Raw genomic sequence first — 22,330 nt, 5'->3', positions numbered from 1 at the left:
GAGATAATGTGCATTTATAATGCAATACTTGTCTTGCATATTTCCTAACTGACAGTAACCATCATTTTTTCATGTATTTTTATTAGGAAAACAGAGAGATGAGTTTCCCTTCTTTGAGGGGTTTAACATTACTCAGTTCATTAAACTGGGGCAAGATAGTAAGATTGGAAAGAACAAGAACAGCAACAACCACAGCCCTGACTTGCCACAGACCTGAATAATTCCATGTTGATTGTCAGTCATTAGAGTATTTAAAAAGGTTTGTGCTTTATTAAGTTTCTGTGTTAAAAAGGGTTAAACAGATGAAACCTCAGTTTTACAATTTTTGCCTTATTTTGAATGGAATTAGAACTAAATCTATTGATACACTTACTTGGCACAGGGGACAGTTGTGGATCACAGGTGTCTGTCACTAGTATCTCTCCTCCGTGGTGAGTGCTCACTTGTGTAGAAAAGAGTGGAATCTTTCCAAACTCTAGGAGATGTGGAAACATTTTCACATGGTGAAATTAGGTATCCTGTTGTGATAATTTTGCATAGATACAGACAATGACCCAGATCTTAAAAGCACTTAAATGCGAGATTTATTATTTCAGTAGATCTAGCAATGTAAGCACATCTGATCATTTGTGACAGTGATATGTCAGAATATAAATAAAATTATAAATATTTTATATTAATCCTTTTCCTCAAAAATATGAGTTCAGCCAGTCAGCCCTAAAACAATACTAACACAAAATGACACCACCATCTAGTCTGACCATATAAAAATAGTTATTAAAGCTGTATTTGACCTGTTAATAGGGCAATGAAATTATTGAAGAGTAAACCATCCAAGTCAACAATGTTCTGCATCAGCTAAGGTAATAAAAAGGTGAGAAACCTGAGATCTGAATCATGACAAACATATGCCATGTAATTCTTTCTACCTTGATGATCAACAGCTTTTCAAAGCCATTAACTGTGATATCTATTCATACTATTTCTTACTATTAAACTTTGGATTCATTTAGTAGCTCCATTTTTTATACAGAATATGGAGAGTGATAGGTATGTTTAGAAAGGAGAAAATACTCACAGCACTAAAAATTTCAAATGCAAAATAAAGGGCATGAACAACCAGCCCACCCTTTTCATCCCACAGTTATCCTATTTTTATTCTTGGGAAGAGGCTTTTAGTGAAGACTAATATTTAGTCATATTTATTCATACTTAAAATACCTTTTTAAAATACCACAAATTGACCTGGCTTATGATATTTCCTGTGTATCAATAAAATACAAGCAAAGTGTCTTATTTCACAAAAATACTTTTTGTAGACAAAATATATTAGAGTTATTTCTATGACACTACAGAACAAAGTCTGGAAATTAAATGCACACAATACTTCTGAACTTAAGACACAAAACAAGTGCAAACAGTGTGGAATACAGAGAGATCATGTAGATATCTACCAGTTTCAGTTACATTACTTCAGTTGCAGAATAATTTCAGAATGTGGCAAAACATCTGTTTCATGCTCCACTAGGTGGTGACATTGCTGCGTGCACAAGTCAAACCTGAACAGATGCTTTTTTAGCCAATTTGCAAGTAGAGAAGAAAAATAGGCTGGAAAACTTACATTTGCATGTACACATGGATGAATAAAAGTAGAAGGCTGAGATAAGTTCTGAGCATATCCCTAATGTAACAGTTACTGCTATAGACTTTCTTCCTTGGACTCATGCATTATCACACAAAAAGATAAAAGGTAGAGCAAAAAAAAGCACTAGGGTTTTTGTTTTTTTTTTTTTAGTTTTTGCCCTTTGCAATCAAGTTTATACACCATCTTTCTGTTTAGCCCTTAATTAATTACAAAAAAAATCCCAAAAAAACCAACAAAAAAAAACCTCTTACCACTGTTGCTTTCCCTAAGTTCCAAATCTGGAGGTGTATGTTCTGTGTATCGGACATGCCTATTCTCTTTTTTCCTTCTCATACGATTAACCACAGAAAACGAAGATGTTACAACTGGAGAATCTGGAATAACTTCTTCTGCCTCCACTGTTTGTTGCTTTTGCACCCTGGAGACCAAACCAAGTGGTAAAATAAAACCCCAAGTCAGCAAGATGAAGAGTTTTCACTTCAGCAAGCAGGACAATCACGCAGTACGAGAACCCAACAATTCTGGAAATACAGCCACCTCAGAAACATTACACTGTAAAAAAGTAATACTCAACCCAGTTTTTAGATACATTTAACAAAAGTTGACCATTGCTCCATCAAGCCCAAGAACAGCATACAACCCTAGCTCTTCATATTTGAAGTCAGCATACAACTGCACTATGGAAGCCCTTTTTCCCAGAAGAACCTAGGTACTGTAGAGGTTATAGCTTGTTCTCTGAAGCAGGTGCTTCTTTAACAAAAGAATGGTGAAATTGATGGATCAGTGTCTCCCCCTTGTATGGAAATCCCTGTACATCTTCACAGTTTATTACCCTGAGATTGGCCAAGTTGGCTAGAGCATGGTGCTGGATAACACCAAAATTCTGGGTTCAATCCCTGGATAGGCCACTTGCTTAAGAGTTGGACTTGCTGATCCTTGTTGGGTCCTTTCCAATTCAGAATATATTCAGTGATTAGAAATATTGCCTTAAATACAAAATAAAAGCTTTTGGACAATTTTAAATAGTACTGAATAGCACTGTATTCAAAGCAATCACCCTCCAAAGCATTGATGTTACCTCTAACTCAACCCAAAAAGGTCATCATGGAATAATGCAATAAAGCATGGAAAACAAGTAATGTAAAATGCAAGACAAGTTATGAAGACAAGTTACCTTCTGTCACACTGTCAGCTCTAGCTACCTGCTGGAGAGTCAGTATATAATAACTGGTGTAAAAAAATACATTGTCTTTTCAAAAACTCTATCTAAACATAGTGAGGAAATAACAACAAAAAAGGACTGATTTTGGATCTTTGAATTTAAATAGTTGGTTTAGTACTTCATAAGAGGCTATCTGCCCTATGGTGGTGGCAGTGAGACATGGAAGAGGCAGTAAAAAAAAAGCACACAGAAATCTAACACAGCCTTCTTCCTGCAGTTGCACTTTTCCTTACGATTCTCAAGAGAAAACACAGGCCAAAAGATAATTTCCTAACTGTAAAGAGAAGGATATAAGGTTTTGATTTAAGGGAAGAAGAGGAAATACAGATAAATTTTTGCTTGCATTGAAGCTGAACCACAACATGTTTTATAAAATAAGGTAATGGAAAACTTTAAAAAGCTGTCTGGCTTGAGACAAAAAGCATTTTTGCAGTTAGGCTTTTTACCACTACTAACTTTGAACACTTAATGACAAATACTGACGCACTGATATTCTCAAGTCTTGACGAATCCCTTGTGTGATTTTGTAATTCCTTTTTTCGAGCACATTTACAAAGAAAGCACTGGAAAACTGTATTATCTACTAGCAATATCTTAAGACACAAATTAAAAATAAACAACAGAGAAATATATTAATCAGTTTACTTTTCAAATTTAAGTTAGCTGTTAGAGTTCTCTTTAAATTTACTGGCACACATGGCCTTGTTTGACAAATGAACCTACTAAAAATAATACATTTTTCTGCACCTTACTTCTATATAAACCAAGAGGTAGTTTCTACATACCATCACAGAAAAAAAAAAACATCAAATGAAGCAGCTGCCATACATACTGTACATCATAACTACATAATAAATAACTTCTGAATCATGGATTTATCTGAGACCCCAGAAGAGGTTTTTGCAGGAATTTCCTTGCTCCTCCCAGCCAAGCATAATGAAATCTCAATGTCATAAAGCATCAGATAATACAATTTTTCTACACTTCCACTGACTTCTGATTTCTTTTATTTCCACTGATTTTATATGGAGAATTCTCAGATTTTTATCCCTATTATAACTTGGTTACAAAATACAGAAGACTGCAAAAATGTGATTTCATATCATACAGTAGAAAAAATCTGCTACTTTGCACCTACAATGTGATGATGTTATATCAATCTAAGTTGCTAATTCTAAATCAAGTACCATGATTATAGCTCAACCAAAACAACCAAATGCAGTGACTGTATTACAACAGCAGTACTATCCTTGTAAATTACTGTTTATCCACTCAACTCTGCACTTATTTCAATGATCACCTAACACGCAGAGCAAATAATGAATTGTTACATTGGTTATTGTCAGCTTTCCTGAATTGGCCAGACATTTTTAGTGGAAGCTGGGGCCATGAAGTATGTTACCCCAAGAAGATAAAATGCATACAGAAAAAAGAAAGGACAATGAAGGTGCAAAGATGGGAGACAAACCAAGAAATACAAAGGAATAGGACTACAGTCATTCTGTACTGAACTCTAGTTGTTTCACTCGCTACTGAAGTTGAATTCTGACAGAGACAAGAAATAAACCACATGCATAAACTTCTGTATCAAGTCCACACATCCTGTCCCATTTCTCCGAGGCATGTACACAACTTAGTCACAGATAGGGAAAAGTGAGATAAGTTTCAGATGATGTCAGACCACAACAAGAAATACTACCTCTGCCTTCCTTGCACAGTACAACCACATTCACATATTAACCACAACATTAGATGACACATTCTTATTACAGCAGATTAAAATTTCACAGTCAATTTGTAGCTCACCATTTCTATGTCTTGTTTTCAAAATTTACTATGGTATTTTTCTTTTACAATTGCAAAATTATAGTAAGTTTATTTTAAAAATGTATTGCAAGATCCTGGGACTTACTATCTAAATAACTACTTTTCTGAAATCTTAGCCTAGGAGGAAACAAAAGGTAAAGAGGTGACCAAGGAATAAAAGCATGAGACATAAGGCTTTGCTATACACTGTGATCAGAAATCAAGCAAAATTTCTATGATAAATTCACTTCTCCGAGTTTTACTCCCAGTTTAAAACAAGATGCACACAGATAAAAGAAAATAAAAATCTGCGCAATAGAAGGCAACTGGGCTTATGTTGTTATGTTGTGGCAGTAGGCTATCTCATCACACTATCTGTCACAAAGGGGAAACAAGATTTAAAGACTTAAAAGCTGATATTTATATTCCCAGACATTTCTACAGAGGAATGGGGGAATATCCCAAATGACCCAAAACTTACTCTAGCTCCTGCTGTAACTGCTGGAACTGTTCAGTTAACTTTTTATTCTCATCCTGTAAGTTGTTTTTTTCATTCACTGAAATTTATAGAAAAAAGTATTAAAAAATCAATATACACATGTTAACATGATAATCTTGTCAGGTCCTTGAAGGAAACAGAACCAATTGTAAAATGTAATACATACACCTTCTCTGTGGTTTACAAAAATTAAGTTTCAAGCTAGTAATTTAAAAAGTAGTAAAATGACATGTTAGAAAAGACAGAGGTGGCACAACTACTGTATCACAACATTAGTTCTACACAATCATTAATTACTTTTGTTCATGTACACACAAGTCAGACTGTGTTGTAAAGATGAGTAATTTTTCACTTGTCTCCATGGACAAAATTGCTACCTTAGGCTAAGGATAACCTATGAAATACAAAGCAATTTGAATTTGGTTTTAGCCACTAAAGCAACCATTAAGCCTTTCTTCCATGCTGTCTCAAACTAATGTAGTGATAGCTCCAATTCTTCAGTCCACTTTAATTTTTATGGTTTTGTTTTTATTTTGCTGCTGTCTGTTTTGCCTCTAGATTCCTCAAATGATCTTTTTCCATCATTACACAGACCCCAACCCAAACCCATGGGAGCCTACTGTTGTGTCACAGCTCAAGATTTGTACCTAACAGGTGCCACCTTGATTTTTAAGGTTCAGAGCTATATTTAGAGATTGGCTGTACCCTGTTTGCTGTTCATAATTAAACTCACAACTCAGAATAATTTTATATAAGTGCTCAATTGTAGAAGTCCTTGAAACACTGATGTGTTCTGTATTAGCATAGTATTTCCACAATTTAATATTTCCATAATTTAATTAAGCACCAAAAAGCTATTTTTGTCTGGCATTTCCCCTATTTAAATCTCATTTAATGTCTGCTTGTTCTCGACAAATAAAGTCAACTAAATGATACAAAATACTTAATGGTAAAGATAACATTAACATTCAAAAATTCTGTCTTTATTATTCTACGCTTTATACAATCAATCTTTCCAAACCCTCTTTATGAACATATTTCTGTCCTGCTTGTGTATCACCTGAAACAAACAGTTTAATTTGTGTTACATGTTCTATTTCTTGATTTCAAAATGAGCTGGCTACAAGCTGCCTGGTATAAAGCTATTTTTTGTGGCCTCAGTTGGTTATGAGACAGTTATGGGTTTACTGCATTTAAAGTCCAAGACCAACTACAGGACACAAGCTGGACCCACTTCTGTCTGAACTTGATACTTTGCAATCACCAATTCCTTTTGAAGTCAGGATTTTCTTAGGAAAGCTGGCAATCATTCTAGCTGTAGGAATAAACAGAAGCAGTCACATTTTATCTAAAGTAGCTACTTTACAGTGTAAGATTTTCCACGTCAGTTCACTTTCAGTATCAGCACTTCAATCTAAGAAGGTGGGTCAAATGACTAGTCACTGGTATGTTACATATTTTCAGACTGTACAGTTAAGTATCCCCTGACTGAACTTTTTGGGCTTACTAAACACACCACATATAAATTCTATCAAGTTACAGGAATTACTGGAGAACTAGTTTACAAAATAGCATGTTTTGTCTTCAGGCTTGGGGATAAAACTCACTAAGCTCAGTTATAAGTTTGAGATTCTGCTGCCGGATATTTTCAAACTCTTGCTGCTTCTTTCTCATATGTTCTTCGGTTACAGCACAGCGATCACATAACCCCGCTCTTAATCTACAATAAAATGAAGAGAAAAAGGTCCCTCTGTTAAAAAAATATTGCCATGCATGAAGCAGATACCAATGTTTAACAGACCTTTTCAACAATGAAAACCAGAAAACTTCTGACAACTATGCAGAACACCACTAAGTATTGTGGTTTTATATGTTCACATAGCAATGTTTTGAGATTTCTGAACAATCCAATACTATATGCACTAACATTTGCATAAATGATTGTAGGTACTGGATACTTCTAAAGCAACGTGCATTACTTTATATAATAAAGTGGAGCATGCTACACCTTTCCACTGAAATCCTTTGTAAGGCATCCTACTAAAAACACTGTCGGATATAAATCACCATTTTATGTAAAGTTCATTCAAGAAAATACAAATAAGCAAATCACTTCAGTAAATAGACATTTAAGAAGGATATGTACTGTCATTAAGCAAAATAATAAAATAAAAAGGACAAATTAGTAATTTCACTCTTAACAACTGCCAAGCGAATGTGAAACCCTTTATCTTTATCTAAGCACCCATAATTTGAAGTGGATCCAAAAGCTCATGAGAGGTGTTGACTCCACTGTCTCTAACAGTTTAGATTAGCTGTTTAAAACACATCCATGATCAGAAAAGGACTGATTAGAATCACTCCATCTTACCTGACACATTCATTCATGCAATGAAATATGTGTTCATTTTATAGTTGATAAACAGAATGTATTTATTTCTGCTACACAGCAAAAAGCTAACAGTATTACGAAAGTGAAAACCAGACTCTCTTTTGCCTGCTAAATAAGAAACCAGTTGGTCAAAAGTTCTGCACTGCTGATGCTACTACATCAAGTATTAAAAAATCCCAACTAAACAAACTATGTCACTTTCCAATTTCACAGCTGAATATTGGAAGTAAAAACCATACTTGTTTATTGGTGTTTTAATATTGTGGAATTATGGCAAGAGTAAAATACTGAAATGCCTTTTCATACTAGCTTATCTGAATGTGTAACAAACACAGAATTACAATCTTCTTGTATTCAATCAGTTGAAATACTTCTTTTGTTTTTCACAGTGTGAGCAATTGATCTGCCAAGGGATTAGAAAGGTCCATCCACATCATGAATGCCTCTCTACTTACATGGTATGAAAGTTTATTACCTGCATGGCTACAAGCTTATCCCTAATGCCTTTCACAGAGAAATGGAGTTGAAAGTAAAAGTAGAGTATCACAGCTCGAAATTTGAGGTAACACAGGAATAGTGGAAAACCATTTACTATGTAATGATCTCCTGCTCCCAGAAAGCTTCTGAGAGCCTATTAACAGCAAATTTAACATATACTTTCCAAAACGGGTATCATTTTTAAAGAAGAAAAAATGCACTGTAATTTCACGTATATTAGTTATGCTTTGCTGTACCAGATTAAACAGAAACAAATTAGGAAAAGGCAGAATAGATCAAAATGTGAGGAGATCACCTAAGTCCGAAAAAGGGGAACAGATGGAACCTGTGATCAAATTTAGGTAAAACAGACAATTGGTAAAAAAGATGCCCTCAAATCTGAAACATTTCCTAGTGAGTTATATCATTAGTTTCACAACATAGTATAGCCTTTGGGTTTGTACTTGTATTACATCTTGTATAAATATAGAATTGAACTCTACAAAGATGGATACAAAAGAACAAACCTTCAAATGTATGTTTGCCTTCCAAGCTGCTCTAGTCTAACTTCTACTGAAACTGAACTAAACAAGCTAAGCACTTTGAAAATAACAATACAACAGAAATTGTTATTTATTTATATTCACTACTGATTTTATAATTATATAGAAGAGATAAATATATATGTTATATATTTATTGATTGCTCTTCAGAAAAATGTAAATTCTACACCTTCTCTACAACACACTATTTGGATTGCATTAGAAAAGGACTGGCTTACTGAAAAAAAATTTTTAAAAATCAACAATCCCAGACCAAAACACAATAAACTCAACTTGCAAAGTATCCAGAGGTACTCTGCAAGAGCAAAATTCAGCAAACTCAAAAGCCAGAAGATACTACTTCACCTGTCTTCTAAAACCTTGATAGTGTCATGAAGTGCTTTTTGCTGTTCTCTGAGCTGTTGGTTTTTGGTATAGAACTCTTCAAGCCTCTCTGCATCCCTGAAAAGAAAAAGAGGAAAAATTAGTCCTAGCTTTAAATTGCAGTAATTACTTTTTCACTAAAGAATTTTCTCTGGCATGTTTCTTTCATATCATCGGGAAATGTGATTATCATCAGCACAAATATCATCTTGAAGATACATGAAGTTAGTGTTTCTGATTAATAATAATTTGCAAATGACAGAGGAAAGATGCAGCTAGTTTCTAATTCATAATACAGGTGATCTTCTCTTATGTCTGATTTTTGTTCAGGTAAAAACTAGAATTAATGACAGTCAAGACATAAAAGCTAACAATGTTCAAGCAACAATTTCAGAGAACAAACTCAAACACTTCTCTTACACCTTACTGTGTTGTGGAGCTGTGGGGAATCTAATGGGACTTTTCACAATCAGGTCATTTTGGTCTTGTCCTATCAGTGAATAAATTCTGCAGCATGGCAAACCACATTAGGTTTGGAAATCTCTGAAAAGTCTTTAGATCCATTAGAGCTTTACTTCCTCAAGAAGGAATTTTCTATAGAGCATGTATTCCCATAGTATGAATAAAGACAAAAGAAGTCTCTTTACAAAGCCCTCAGAAGCAGTTGATCTTGTGGAAAATACCTTCTCTAAAAACCAGAACTAATTAATTAACAAAGAATATTTTCTCCTTAAAAGAGCTAAGGAAAAATAGTAATGCTAACTTCTCAATTTTAGCTCCCTTTCAAGTTATTATCAGACCACAATATCTCTTCAAGTTGCAAACATGGTACGAGTGACAAGCACATGATTATTTTCTACAGGGATATTAATGTTCAATAAAAGCTAAACACCTGAATCTGTGCAACATGACAATGACTAACTTCTGAGAAATTCCCAGTTCTTCTTTCTATCATGGAATCCTTTGTATATATCCATGAAAGCAGTTGTTTGTTTTCAGTGTGCCTGAGATGGATTATTTGTGGAAGTCAAGAAATTAGCTCATGAAAAGCTGTTAAGCGCACACACACACCAGGAAATGAAAACATATTTACTAACTTGATACAGTTCTTTTACACAAACAAACTTTTAAATTGGCACTATCCCTTTAACATATGTTTAGTCAACCGCATTTTCATATTGCTGGCATTACAGTAGTACAAGAAACCAGCAATCACAGTGAATCATAAAGTGAATGAGACAGCTGGAAGATTCTACAGTGTACAATCACAAGCATATTTAATTAATCTTTAAATTTAAGTACAGATGCTTTATTTTTCTGTACTATCACACAGACTCATATAGGCCATTCCAACTGCATATTCAACCTATAAAACAGTTACATGCAAACAGCATGAGGAACCATTTAAGGCTTGTACTTTTACTTGGGGAACTCAAAATGTTAAAGTTCTCTTACCTTAGTTCACTAACCAAGTACAGCCAGCCATGGCAAAATTTGAAGTCTGACAAAAGCAAGCTGTATTTTCTTGATGTTTAGGACATTAAAAAATCCCTCCAACAAAAAACTAAAACCACAAAAAAAACCCTCATTTTTTCTGTTTATGCCACTTACAGGAGGCTTAAAATAGCAAATTTAAAAATTGTTTCTAGATAATTCTAAGTCATTATATAGCATTGTCATTTGCAATAAATAAGTAAGATATTAACGTACACTAACACTACATGCCTTTCACCCAAACCCTGTAAAATGCCCCATGAAGACAGTAAAAGGACAGAAGGAACTAGGCTCTTGGTTGGGTTTTCTTTCCTTAAAATTCCATTGTACCTGACAAACATGATAGACGTCTGGCTACAAAGGCACTGCATAATGGCCAGTCTCTGACCTAGGGTTTACAAGTCATTAGCTCCAACGCTGGAGTGGGAGACAAAATAAGGTGCTCATTGTCAGCTGATTACCAAGTATGAAATACTAAACCCCAGGTATTCAGATGCAGCAAGGAGAACAAGACCTCCTATGTAACAGTACTGTATCCACAATGTGGCAGCTGCAGAAAGATTCAGCAAACAATGACTAACCTATTTGGTATTTGTTCAGTCACAGCACTGATAATATTTCTCATCTAGAAAACTGACTGATCAATTTAAGATTCCAGAACATGGAAGCAACTTATGATACGGCAGGCTAAAATCAAAAGCAAGAGATAATTTAATCATTTCAGATTAAAAATGAGCAACTACTTAATTCATAAATTATACTTAAAAAATAACACACCCTGTAAAGAGGTACATCTTCAGACAACTTTAGCTGAATTATTAAAGTAAGCAGAGTTTTTTACACATCTAAAGGAAGAATCCATGAAACCTTAATTGATCTTACAAGAATTGCAGCTCATTAATGGGACTCAGACTCTCCTTTAATAAATTATATCATTAGGATGAGTACTTACAAGCATCTTTCCTTTTTCAACTTAGATATTTTCAGCTGTAAGCCTGAAAAGTGGAAAGAAGAAATTACATGTTACAGAATTCTGATTTTAAAAAATGAGTGAGACAATGAATTAACTCCCTGTTTGCCACTGTTATCTGCAAAGAGAGACAAAAAATGTCACTAATCTGGAGAGAAAAAGGTTCCTTCTGGGCTTTTTGAGTGTGTTCTACAGGATCTTGGAAACAAATATAGTCATTGTGATCTCCAGGAAATAAGGACTTCTTAAGCAAACACACAGATTTCCACTTACACAAGTAAACAAACACCTTTGTGAAATAACCACACATGAATAGCCAGCACTGTCAACATATTTTCATTGACTATGCCCACATAAGTAGCATAAAATATGTTCTGTGTGCACACAAATTCATAATGCAACACTGCATGAAGCATCCAATCACTGAACTGAGAAATGCTTTACAGTGTATATGCATAAATGAAACATTAAAAATATGTGATTCAAGGCTTTAAAGCAGAGAAGGAACACATCCTTCTTTGGAGATGTGCTACTACACTCTCTCAGTCAAAGCTTCCTTGGACTATCTGAAGGTGAATTGATGAATGATATTTCATCCATGGCCTTTCTTCCCCTAAGAGTTCCACGCTCCTAACTATATATTCTGAGCAGAAGGAAAAAGGTTTTCAAATATAACTGATGTTCTCAGCAGGAGGGGCCAGCTGACAGCCCAGGAGACAGAACACTGTCCAGCCAATCTGCTCGCAAGGCCTTGGGTGCATTTATATGTGCACAGAGGCAAGAAGATATTCATGCACAAAACAATTTAACAAGCGGGACACAGTGCTATGGAAATTTATGTGATATACACCCACACACAATCTGGCCACTCGTATTCCAAATAAACAGAAATAATCAGACCCCAATGACAGAACAGTTTCTTAAACAGAAATCCAAGAGAAATTTTCATATCACATCAGAAAATAACATCTCCTAGCATGGTTATTTTCTTCTAACTATGGAAGGTCTCTACCAACTTCAGGTTGAACATTAGGTGTCTTGTAAGCTCTCTTGAAAAAGAATTATGCATTTAGGATAGCAGGATAAACTTATAAAACCAGAACACTTGTAAGAAAACTTCAGACTACTTTGAATTTTAGCCTAAACACAGAGCTGATACTACATCTTACTATAGAAAATGTAGGTTAAGGCAGCTAACAGACTATTTTTTCTCCACTACCACACTGAACTAGGAACAGCTCTAAGGGAAAAATTAATTGCTTGAGAAGGTTCACTCCTCAGGCCACTTAAAATGTCAAGCCAGCCACAGACTCAGTGAACCCAAACTTGCTACAAGATGCCAGTGAGACAATGAGTTAAAAATGCAGACAGACTACTTAAAACATTCTTAGGAAATATAGCAAGATTTCTTTTATCTCCAAGTGTTCAGCACCTGTGAGAAGTTATGTTCTATCATGCAGATCAGCACAGAAAGAGGGTTTATTTTTTTAAGCAGTTGCTATTCATCAAGTCAATTAGGCATCTGCAATTAGAACCCCTATAAAGCTTGCTTTAAAGCTGCTCCACGCCCATCGGAAGGAATGAAGCTGCACAACAATGCATCTCCTGTATGAACAGGTAGTCTGTTCAGCAAGTATTTAGGATTGTAACTTTGGCAACCTGAGCAACCAATTGAAGAGGCAGGGCTCAAAAGGCCCAGTACTGTGCTACAGGTAACACTATCTCCCCTCTCACCTGAATTCAGGAGGAACTAAACTAGTTACTTAAAGGTTGCATTTTTTCTTAGTTCGAATGACTGCAATGAGAAGGCAGGAAACCAGCCTGCTCCATTTATCCAAGAGCCTTGAATTACTACATCTGCTGTAGTCTCTTCCTTTTGCTTTTCCAGAGCATTAAGAATTTTTAAGCATGCTCATTTAAGGAGCTTTGCTTTTTCAGGTTTCCTTATTTAACATAGGGAGCACATAAAACTCTGTGGAACTACACTTTGTCCCTTCCCAATTCAATTTCATCTTTTGCACAATATTTCTATGGAATAGACAAACTGCAGACTATATAAACCTACATTACCTAAAGCTTGTAAGTGCATTAGTAAATGACACTCTACACCTATTAAAGCAACAGAGACCATCTTTAAACTATCATTAGGCAGATTAATTAAACACTAATTTATGAAACTTGCTATTTCATTAGACTATATTGCTGTAATATTTCAATTAATGGCTATGATAATTTTTGTTCTGATGAATTTTCAAAAGCATTAAATGCACTTCCTTAAAGCTGACAGTGCCTGGGAAGACCACAGAATCATTATCACTGAAGATTTCTTGAAACAAGTTGGACAAGCTACTGTCAGCAATAACACAGACATAATCCTACCTCAAGGGTACAGAGATGGACTAGATGACCTTCTAAAGTCCCTTCCAGCTCTGTTTTCTATAATTATTTACTTTTGAGGAACTTCCAGCCACTTCCTTTCCTACAGCAATCTATCAATGAGATTGCTTTCCTCATAAAGTTTCTCTCCTTCTATGACTACAGTTTTTTGTCCATTGATATCTTCTGCTTTTCAGAGGTAAGCAATAATTTAAAAAACTAGGCTATTTCTCATACATAAAACAATGCTCACATTTCTATGCTGATGTATATTTTTAGTACAGAGTTTTAGATTTAAATTAATCCTCAGAAACCACCTTGATCCACATTCAGCACGCATCTATATAATTATTTCAAGCAAGAGGTAAGAATTGCCACCTGTAGAAATAAATCAGTTCACAAAAAGCATTATTAAATTCCTTTGACTCTTCTGGGCACTATGGAAGTATCCAACACATTCTACAGATAGGAAATAAAAGCAAATAGTTTTAATGACCATTATTCTGAGTTGTTGAGCACTTCTGAACTCCATGAAAAGTCAACTGACACTGACCATATCCAACATCTTGGGAAACTGGGATGTAGGTGTCCTACCCATTGTTTCATAATGAATTTAAGTTCAATAATAGGAATTTTGGCTGAAGAAGGCCAAAATTTGGATTTCTTTGGAAGTGATCAGTTTAAAAGAACAAGAAGCTGGATTTCTTCACATAATGGTGAAAAAACACACTCTTTACAATATAGTAATATCGAATTTCAATAAAATCCCTTTCAAACTGCATGAGTTTAAAGTATTCTTCAGTTTACATTCTATAGATATAACTTGTATAGCATGTCTGACCATGTCAAGTTCATGTGTCATAAATTCTTTTTACTGATTCTTTACATCTCTTTACATAAATTCTTTTTACACACTTTTCATGAATTTTAAATAAGAAGAATTCCACCATTTCAGTGTTCAGTACATTCTACATGCAAGAAGCTTTTTCAACAACTACTAACTTTCCCTTAATCCACCTTCTACCACCTTTAAAATAATTTTTGCTGACATTCAGATTGGAAACTCATGAGTCAATTTTAATTCTTATTTATAGACTTCAGAAACAAGCAAAGTCTAGGCAAGTCTGTGTTTGATGTTTCTAAAATATCTTCCAGTACCATTTTCTACAAGAGGATCCCCACCTTCTGAAAAAATTAACTATCCTTCAGGCATGTCTTTGATGTTATCATGGAAGACCTAATTTTACCTAACACAGTGTGGGACATACTGACAAAGGGCTAGGCATGAAAAAGACTGCCTGGTGGCAAAATTACCTGGCCACACCCTGCATGCATTCTAAAGAGTATCTTGCTTGCATAAAGAAAACCTAAACTTGAAAGTCACGTGCTGCATACCCCAAGAAACTAGAGAAAGGGTCACTTAACATAAGTCTCGACATCAGGGCTTTTTGTCTGTTAAGTTTTTGTTGTTCAGACATGCCATAGATTGCCAGATCCCATTCTGTCAGTACTTCCGCGTTTATCTGTGGTTGACATCACACCCACACCAAAAAGAACCATCAACAATTTAAAAAATAATTATTAAAAAAGTTAATTTTTTTGTGTTTTGGAACACAATATAAAATTATAGTCCATATGTTCATGTAAAGAAATGCTACTGTCTGCTATATTTTTTTCCAGTTGCCATGTTGGTATATGCTTTTTGGTTGCTTGTTTGGTCTGGTTCTTTTAATAATCGACAGCAAAGCGTCACGGCCTAGTGCTGCAAATAATTGAATCAAGACTTTCAGTAGGAGGCATGTAACAGCTATTAATTATAAAACAATCCCCAAGAGATTCTGAAACCAAGAAGTGATGGTATAACTGGCCAAAATGGATAGACCTGAAACTGTCTTGAGGCTGGTAGAAACAACCAAGGCCACTGAAATGTTCTGGGTAAAGATCCATTTGCACAACTACAGGTCTTAAATCACAAAAACTCACCCACTTTTATTCCAGTCTAATATAAACACTATTTCATACATAAGGATAACTTCTTAGAAGACACAGTCTAATACTGTTTTAATTCCATCCAAAAAGAATGGATCATGTGACTTTAGATTAGCAGAACAAAATATTAACTTATTTAATATTTTTAGCAAAAAACCCCTTATGAATACTCTTTGTAAAACAATATTACAATAACAATACATATAGTGCAATAATTCATCTTTTCTGAATTACTGAACAATGAACAGACACTAACAGCCAATCTGCAGTAAAATTGTTATTATGAGTCACATAATGTAAGAATAATCATATTATAAAAACATTACAGATTTTGCTGAGAAAATTTAGAACACTAAAATCTAAAGAAATAATTTTCACTTCAGTAACATTAATCTGCAGTGTGATTTTGCACAAGTTAGGGGAAATAAACAATGGAAATAATTTTAATGTATCTGAAACAACCAAAGCAAAAAGCAAAAGAAAAGAATCCATTGAATAACATGGTTTAGAAATTTGAATCATGATCCATTGAAGATAAAGTAACACATAGATATTTTGTAGGCAAGCAGAGACTCCAGGTAACATTGTGTTACTTTTTCTTCACTGACCTAGCAAATAATTTATCCGTGCTGATAGTTTAATCCTGTTAAACCAGGCTTAAGGTGGTCAGTCCCTAAGGATCATTTGTAATGATCATGCAGGCCCAACTTTCTGCATAACTGAAATCTTTAAAAATCTATTTAGTTCCATGCAGAGTATTTTGGTTCAAAGTTTTCCTGTGGTAACTGACAAACACCAACTTTAACCTGACAAACCCAACCTTCAGTGATTTACCTTGTACTTCTTTATCATGGCATTCTTTCAGTTTGGACCAGAGTTCTTTGAAGAAATCTCCTGTAGGTTCTGCAGAACTAGGGCTGCCACAGCTTCCTCCAGATGCATTCATCTTCCTTTTTTCTGCTCCCAGCTTCTTTGACTTGAAGAACTGGCTCACTCTCAAACTTTATATTTTAAATTACATAGTTAGGAAAATGTTTCTGAAGAGGGGTGTACATCTGTAATGACAGAATAACACATTTGGATTTATCAGAGCATAACTTGTAGCCATGGATGAAATGCAAAGTTTACTGTCTATCCTTGCTGAGGATATTTATTTACATACTTTCACACTGACAGTCACCCTGAAAGCTTGGACACTGCTAAGTATTTTGCTGCAGGTAATTACGAACTAACAGAATTTTCCTCCCCTTAAAAAGCTATCAACTTAAAATTAGAGTAAAACACTTAAGAGTCTTTTTTTCCTCTCTAAAGATAGAGTTATACCAAATTCCTGTTTTCCAAAAGTAAGCCATAGTGCCAAAATCTGGCTGTCAGCAAAAGCATTCGTCAAAAGTTTTATCAGAGACGGATTTGTCTATATACATCCTTTATATAAACTTGGATTCAAATGATACCCTTTTGCAAAGAAAACTCACATCCCCTCGAAGTGTTCATAATTCTATATTAAAATGATTCCCATTCCCTGATGAAAAAAAAAATGGAGAAAAATCTCCAAAGCATTAATATTTGAGAAGAATAATCAAAGTCAGATAGCTCTGTCTTGGAAGCTTGACTGCCTACAAAATTTAGGAAAATCTTACCCATAATTCCCACTTGTTTTGAAGGGTTTTTTACAGAGATGATGCCCTCAGGCAAACTACAGAGGCAGCATGGTACTCAGATCTGGCTCTGAGCCAAGGCAAGATTCAATTCTACTGGCACTGGGTATCCAATACTGAAATACTCCTGTAATCTCTGTCTTTCAGTTCCCTCTGTGTGAAACTGGACATTCTGAGTTTTCCCCATTTTTATGCAGTCAATTTTAAACAAACTTCTGAACGGGACTGTTATTACCAGACGGACATAGCTATCACTATGATCTTATATATAAAATGCAGTAAGGAAAAAAAAAAAAGCTAGGTATTATGTACTATTCCTAAATTAGCAACCTGAGCAAGCAAATTATCATGCCTATTCTGCCAAATGGAAGGAACAATTTGCTCTCAAATTTTTGAGGTATAAGTTATAGTTCAGATAATACAAGGTCTATGATTAGTCAAGAAGCTGCATTTCCTATCTTGAAAGCCTTCAAACAACTTAGAACATCTGAATGCTGGTTTAGCTGGTCCCCCAGATTCACCACAATAAAATGTTCAGTCCAGTGCTCAGTAACCAAGGGTAGGGCCTGGAGGCTTTGGTTCCACTCTCCTGTCTCATCTCTCTGTGCACAGTTTTAAGTCACCTTTTTTTTTCAGTCTGACTGTCTTTACAACGGACTAAAAAATAATGGAACAAAACATTCTCAACAGAAACACTCGAACTCATATAGAAAACTGTTTTCTATAGTATAAGGATATTTAACTGTTACAATAATGAAGCCAGCAGCTCCACATTTGCTTTAACCTGCTCTGTCCATAGCCTGTTTCAGGACATGGCTTCATTTTAGCAGATGTTGTCTTCAGAGAAATCCTTAATAGAAAAAAATTTACCCTTTGAAATTAGCAAGGCCTACAAGTGTTCAACAGAAGCTGAACAGTGATTTGCTTGCATCTTTGCAGCTGAAATGGTCCACCTTGTGTGCAGCCACATTAAGCCATCTTACGATGCTTCTTTGTGGAACCAACTGCCTAGTGAAATTAGGAAAGGGTTTTAAACTCTTGCTTTGCACCTTCAACAGATGTCTCAGGATCAAGCTTTTTCTCTATCAAGCACTAGGGCAGTGAAAACTACAAGCTTGCTTTCACTTACTGTTTCAGATTTAAGGATGCCAGATGACTCATCCCCATGGAAAAGTCACCTGACTCGAGACAGTAAATGGTGTCCGTGGTGTTTGTTTTGGGTTTTTTTCCCCCAAGATGACTGCAAGAAAAAAAAAAATGCACAAAACCCGCTCAAAGTTTCTGCAAATTATTAGTGCATCAACCGACTACAAATAGGGAAAAAAGAGCAAGGCATTTTCCCAAGCTGCATCTGCTTCAAGAACCCAAAATGATACATTGCTTCCTGCAGGTGTTCAACCTCCCTTAAAACACAGGGCCCGCAAGAAGCGTTCAAGTCGAGCCTTTGACAGGCCTGGGGAGCTGCACAGGTGTAAAAGTGATGGCTTAGTCTCCAGCCCTGAGGAAGTGTTTTCCAGTCCTAAGGGGGAAAAAAGAGCTGGATGTACGGACACTTGCAGCCAGGGACAGAACTGGAAGCTGCTCGGGGGTGGAAGCACAGTGCCAGCCCCTCTCCCGGATGTCCTGCTTTGCTGCTATCCTGCCGACTGCCGCTTTCATAGAACCACCTAAAAGCGCCCATTTCCCTCTTCTTCCACAAACCAGCTCCCTCCGGCACGGTCAGGCTTTCCACGGCTTCATCAGTGATTGCCTCCATGAATCCATCAGCACCGACAAACGCGCCGGGGCTGCTTATCGGTGTTGATACCTTCCCGCCGGGGACACACCGCCCCTCCGGGCTTCTGGGGAGCACACGGCGCCTTGATCCCCACCGGCGGCTCCTACAAACTCAACTCTCCCGCACTTCCCGGCGGTGAACTTTGTTCTCCTTTCCCTCTTGCACGAGCACCGCACAGAAAACTCACTCGATAGACACTCCGGGATGCTCTGGGAAATCCTGCCATGACCAACGTCTGGGAGCTTCCCGCCAGGCTCGGGTCACACCCCGCCGCCGGGACGCCAGAGGAGCGGTATGGCATGTCCCACACGCCGCTTCTCCCGAGCGGCGGGAGCCTCCCAAACGGCGAGAGCGGGGCTCCCTCGGGCAGGCGGGGCAGTGCCCGAGCAGCGCCCGGCGGGGGCCCGGGGCCGGAGGGGCTGCGGCCGGCCCGTCCCCGGGGCGGAGCGGGGGCGGCGCGCTGGCGGCCGCTCCCCGGCGGAGGATGAGGGGAGCGCGCGCCGTTACCTGGTTGGCTCCCGGCGGCTCCGCGCGCCAGCGGCGGGAAAAAAGGAAAAACCGCAGCGAGCGCCTGCCCTGCCTGGGGAGGCGGGGCCGCGGGGCCGCGGGTCGCTCTCGCGAGGCTTCCGCGCTGCTCTCGCGAGAGAGAGGGGAGCGTGAGGGTGTGAGTCCCCCGGCCCGGGAGGTCGCCGGGCAGTTCGGGTGGCAGGGGTGGCACAGTCACAGGGTCACGGGATGAACTGGGTTGGAAAAGACCGCTGAGATCATCGAGTCCAGCCTTTGACCTAACACCACCGTGTCAACTAGAACACGGCACTAAGTGCAACATCCAACCTTTCCTTGTCACCTCCAGCGCAGGTGGCTACCAGCTCCCTGGGCATTCCAATGAATTCTTTTCTGTGAAGAAGCTCTTCCTAATGTCCAAACTAAGCCACCTCTGGAACAATCTGAGACTACTTCTTTTTGTCCTGTCACTTGTTGCCTGGGAGAAAATGTTGACCGCCACCTGGCTGCACCTCCTTCTGGTGGTTGTCCAGCGCAATAAGGTCTCATCTGAGCCTCCCAGGCTGAACAGCCCCAGCTCCCTCAGCAGCTCCTCGTGGGACCTGTGCTCCAGACCCTTTAGCAGCTTTGCTGCCCTTCTCTGGACACACTCCAGCACCTCAATGTGCTTGAAGTGAGGGGCCCAAGCCTCATGGCCACACCAGTGCCAAGTACAGGATCCTGCTGGCCATGCTATTTCTGACACAGGCCAGGATGCCACCGGCCTTCTTGGCCGCCTGGGCACACTGCTGGCTCGTGTTTGTTCATCCACGTCACCAGGTGTTGTCTCAGCCCTCTCCTCCTCTGGCCCAGTACTTGGAGTTTCCACAGAGAGCTGCCAGAGGAAAGCCAAGGGGACAGCCAGGCCCTGGCTGGTGCCACAGCTCCCTGTCACAGAACACTCTGGAAAATCAAGGGTGTGTGCGAAAGCCTGCATTGAAACAAATGCTGCCCCTGCATTCCTGAAAGATGTTCTTGCTGGTTTAGATATAGAGGATAATCAGGGTGTACAACTGTGCCAGAAGCAGCCTTGCCTTTAAGGCTATGATGTTAATTCTATCTGTGCCCCAGGATTCGTATTCTGGGGCTTACACACAGAAGGATGGGGAGGGGGCTTCCCCCCACCCTCTTGATCTTAACAGTTTCCATGGCTCGTCATTTTATTGTGCAACAGAGCAGCCTAGGCGTATTTTTGTGTTTTATGTGAGTGTGGAAACCAGTAGGCACATATAATTAGTACAGTATAAGGCTGCTGAACTTTTTTGTCACTTCTCAATGTTTGGGGTTTTTTTTGGCCAAATTGCAGATTAATGTTCCTTCATTAACTGGGACCAGCCCTGCTGTCTGCAATGAGATAAACCCCTTGATTTTAGGTACTTCTTAATGATGACACAGAAACAAAACATGGTTTTTCACTATTACTATTCTGCCTTCACGTGATTCCACTGGACCATTCTGGTATGTATAGGAACTCTTGCAGAGACAGCTTGGTGGTATGACTAGAAGACATAATAGTGATCAGTTTGGAAGGGACAGTGCTGCAAACATATACTTTCTAGATTGTCAATAGCAATATTTAAAAAGTTAATGGTTCAGGTACTTCATAATTGTTAGTAGCTGTTCCATCTAATTCTTTTTACGTTACTCAGATCACTCAGGTTTCAAGAAAACATAAATAAGGAGCTACAGGATAATTAAAACTGAATCTGAAATACTATTTTAACATTTTTGAGGTAGTTTGAAATACTGTCAGACAGGAGATGACATATGATTCAAGCTTCAAATCTGTTGTTCCCCATTGTTGAAAATATTCTTGGTTTCCCATCAAGTATGTACCATGAATTCTGAAGTGTTTTGGAAAAATTGTGTACTTAACTTTTCTGCTCATTCCTCATCATTGTTTAACCACTTATTTTTTTACTTAAATAAAATGAAGATGTTGTTCAGGAGCTCAGCAGCAGATTACTTATTAATCAAAGATCAAATTGTAAGTTTGATGCATTATCAGATCAGTAGACATTTGGTAGAACTAAAATTAGCTAGGCATTTTGGAGGAAGCTGTCATGTCATAATAGGTTGTGATAGAAACTCCTTCTAAATAATGCTTGTTGGCAGCTTTTCATTCTACTTTTGAAACTTCTGTAATCTAAAAGTATGTGATGTAGGCAAGCAATCATTTCCTCATGTTAAGAGAAGCAGCTGTCTTAAATCTACGCACAGATCTGATAAGTAGCAATAAAATAGCCCTCTTGATGATTGATCAGATATTTTACCGTAAACTGTACCTTTCTTACTATTTATAGGAAGCACTCTGGCAAATAATTATGTCATTCCTTTTATTTCCCAATAAACTCTGAGCTGTTTGTTTGCATATTCTCTCACGTTGATCTTTACAGCAATATAAATCCACTGACTTCTACAGTGTTATCCTTATCTACTCCGCAGTAAGTGAAAACAGATTAACGTTAACGGTTGAACTTTACTTTTATCTCCCTTCCAGATTTATTTGATTTTATGTACTCCATAATCACTGAATAGATTCCTGGCTCATTGAAT

The 22,330-nt window shown here is 37.4% G+C and overlaps 1 protein-coding gene across 1 annotated transcript in view; it reads right to left on the bottom strand.

Annotated features, from left to right (window-relative positions):
- RBBP8 (RB binding protein 8, endonuclease) overlaps positions 1 to 19,524 on the bottom strand; it is a 33,513-nt gene extending 13,989 nt beyond the window's left edge. Inside the window, exons 1-8 of the mRNA XM_041477665.1 lie at positions 19,419 to 19,524; positions 16,631 to 16,851; positions 11,414 to 11,456; positions 8,950 to 9,045; positions 6,780 to 6,892; positions 5,155 to 5,230; positions 1,897 to 2,063; positions 374 to 475 (exon numbers count right to left, since the gene is read on the bottom strand). Of these exons, the coding sequence (XP_041333599.1) occupies positions 374 to 475; positions 1,897 to 2,063; positions 5,155 to 5,230; positions 6,780 to 6,892; positions 8,950 to 9,045; positions 11,414 to 11,456; positions 16,631 to 16,742 (709 nt within the window). The 5' untranslated portion in view covers positions 16,743 to 16,851; positions 19,419 to 19,524. The remainder of the gene's footprint in view (positions 1 to 373; positions 476 to 1,896; positions 2,064 to 5,154; positions 5,231 to 6,779; positions 6,893 to 8,949; positions 9,046 to 11,413; positions 11,457 to 16,630; positions 16,852 to 19,418) is intronic.
- Between the last annotated feature and the right edge of the window lie 2,806 nt (positions 19,525 to 22,330).

This window comes from Pyrgilauda ruficollis, unplaced genomic scaffold (assembly GCF_017590135.1).
Source record: "Pyrgilauda ruficollis isolate IOZ18807 unplaced genomic scaffold, ASM1759013v1 scaffold41, whole genome shotgun sequence".
In the NCBI taxonomy this organism is placed as follows: domain Eukaryota; kingdom Metazoa; phylum Chordata; class Aves; order Passeriformes; family Passeridae; genus Pyrgilauda; species Pyrgilauda ruficollis.
Note: the sequence above shows the minus strand (reverse complement) of the source record. Positions and strands in the feature narration are given on the sequence as shown.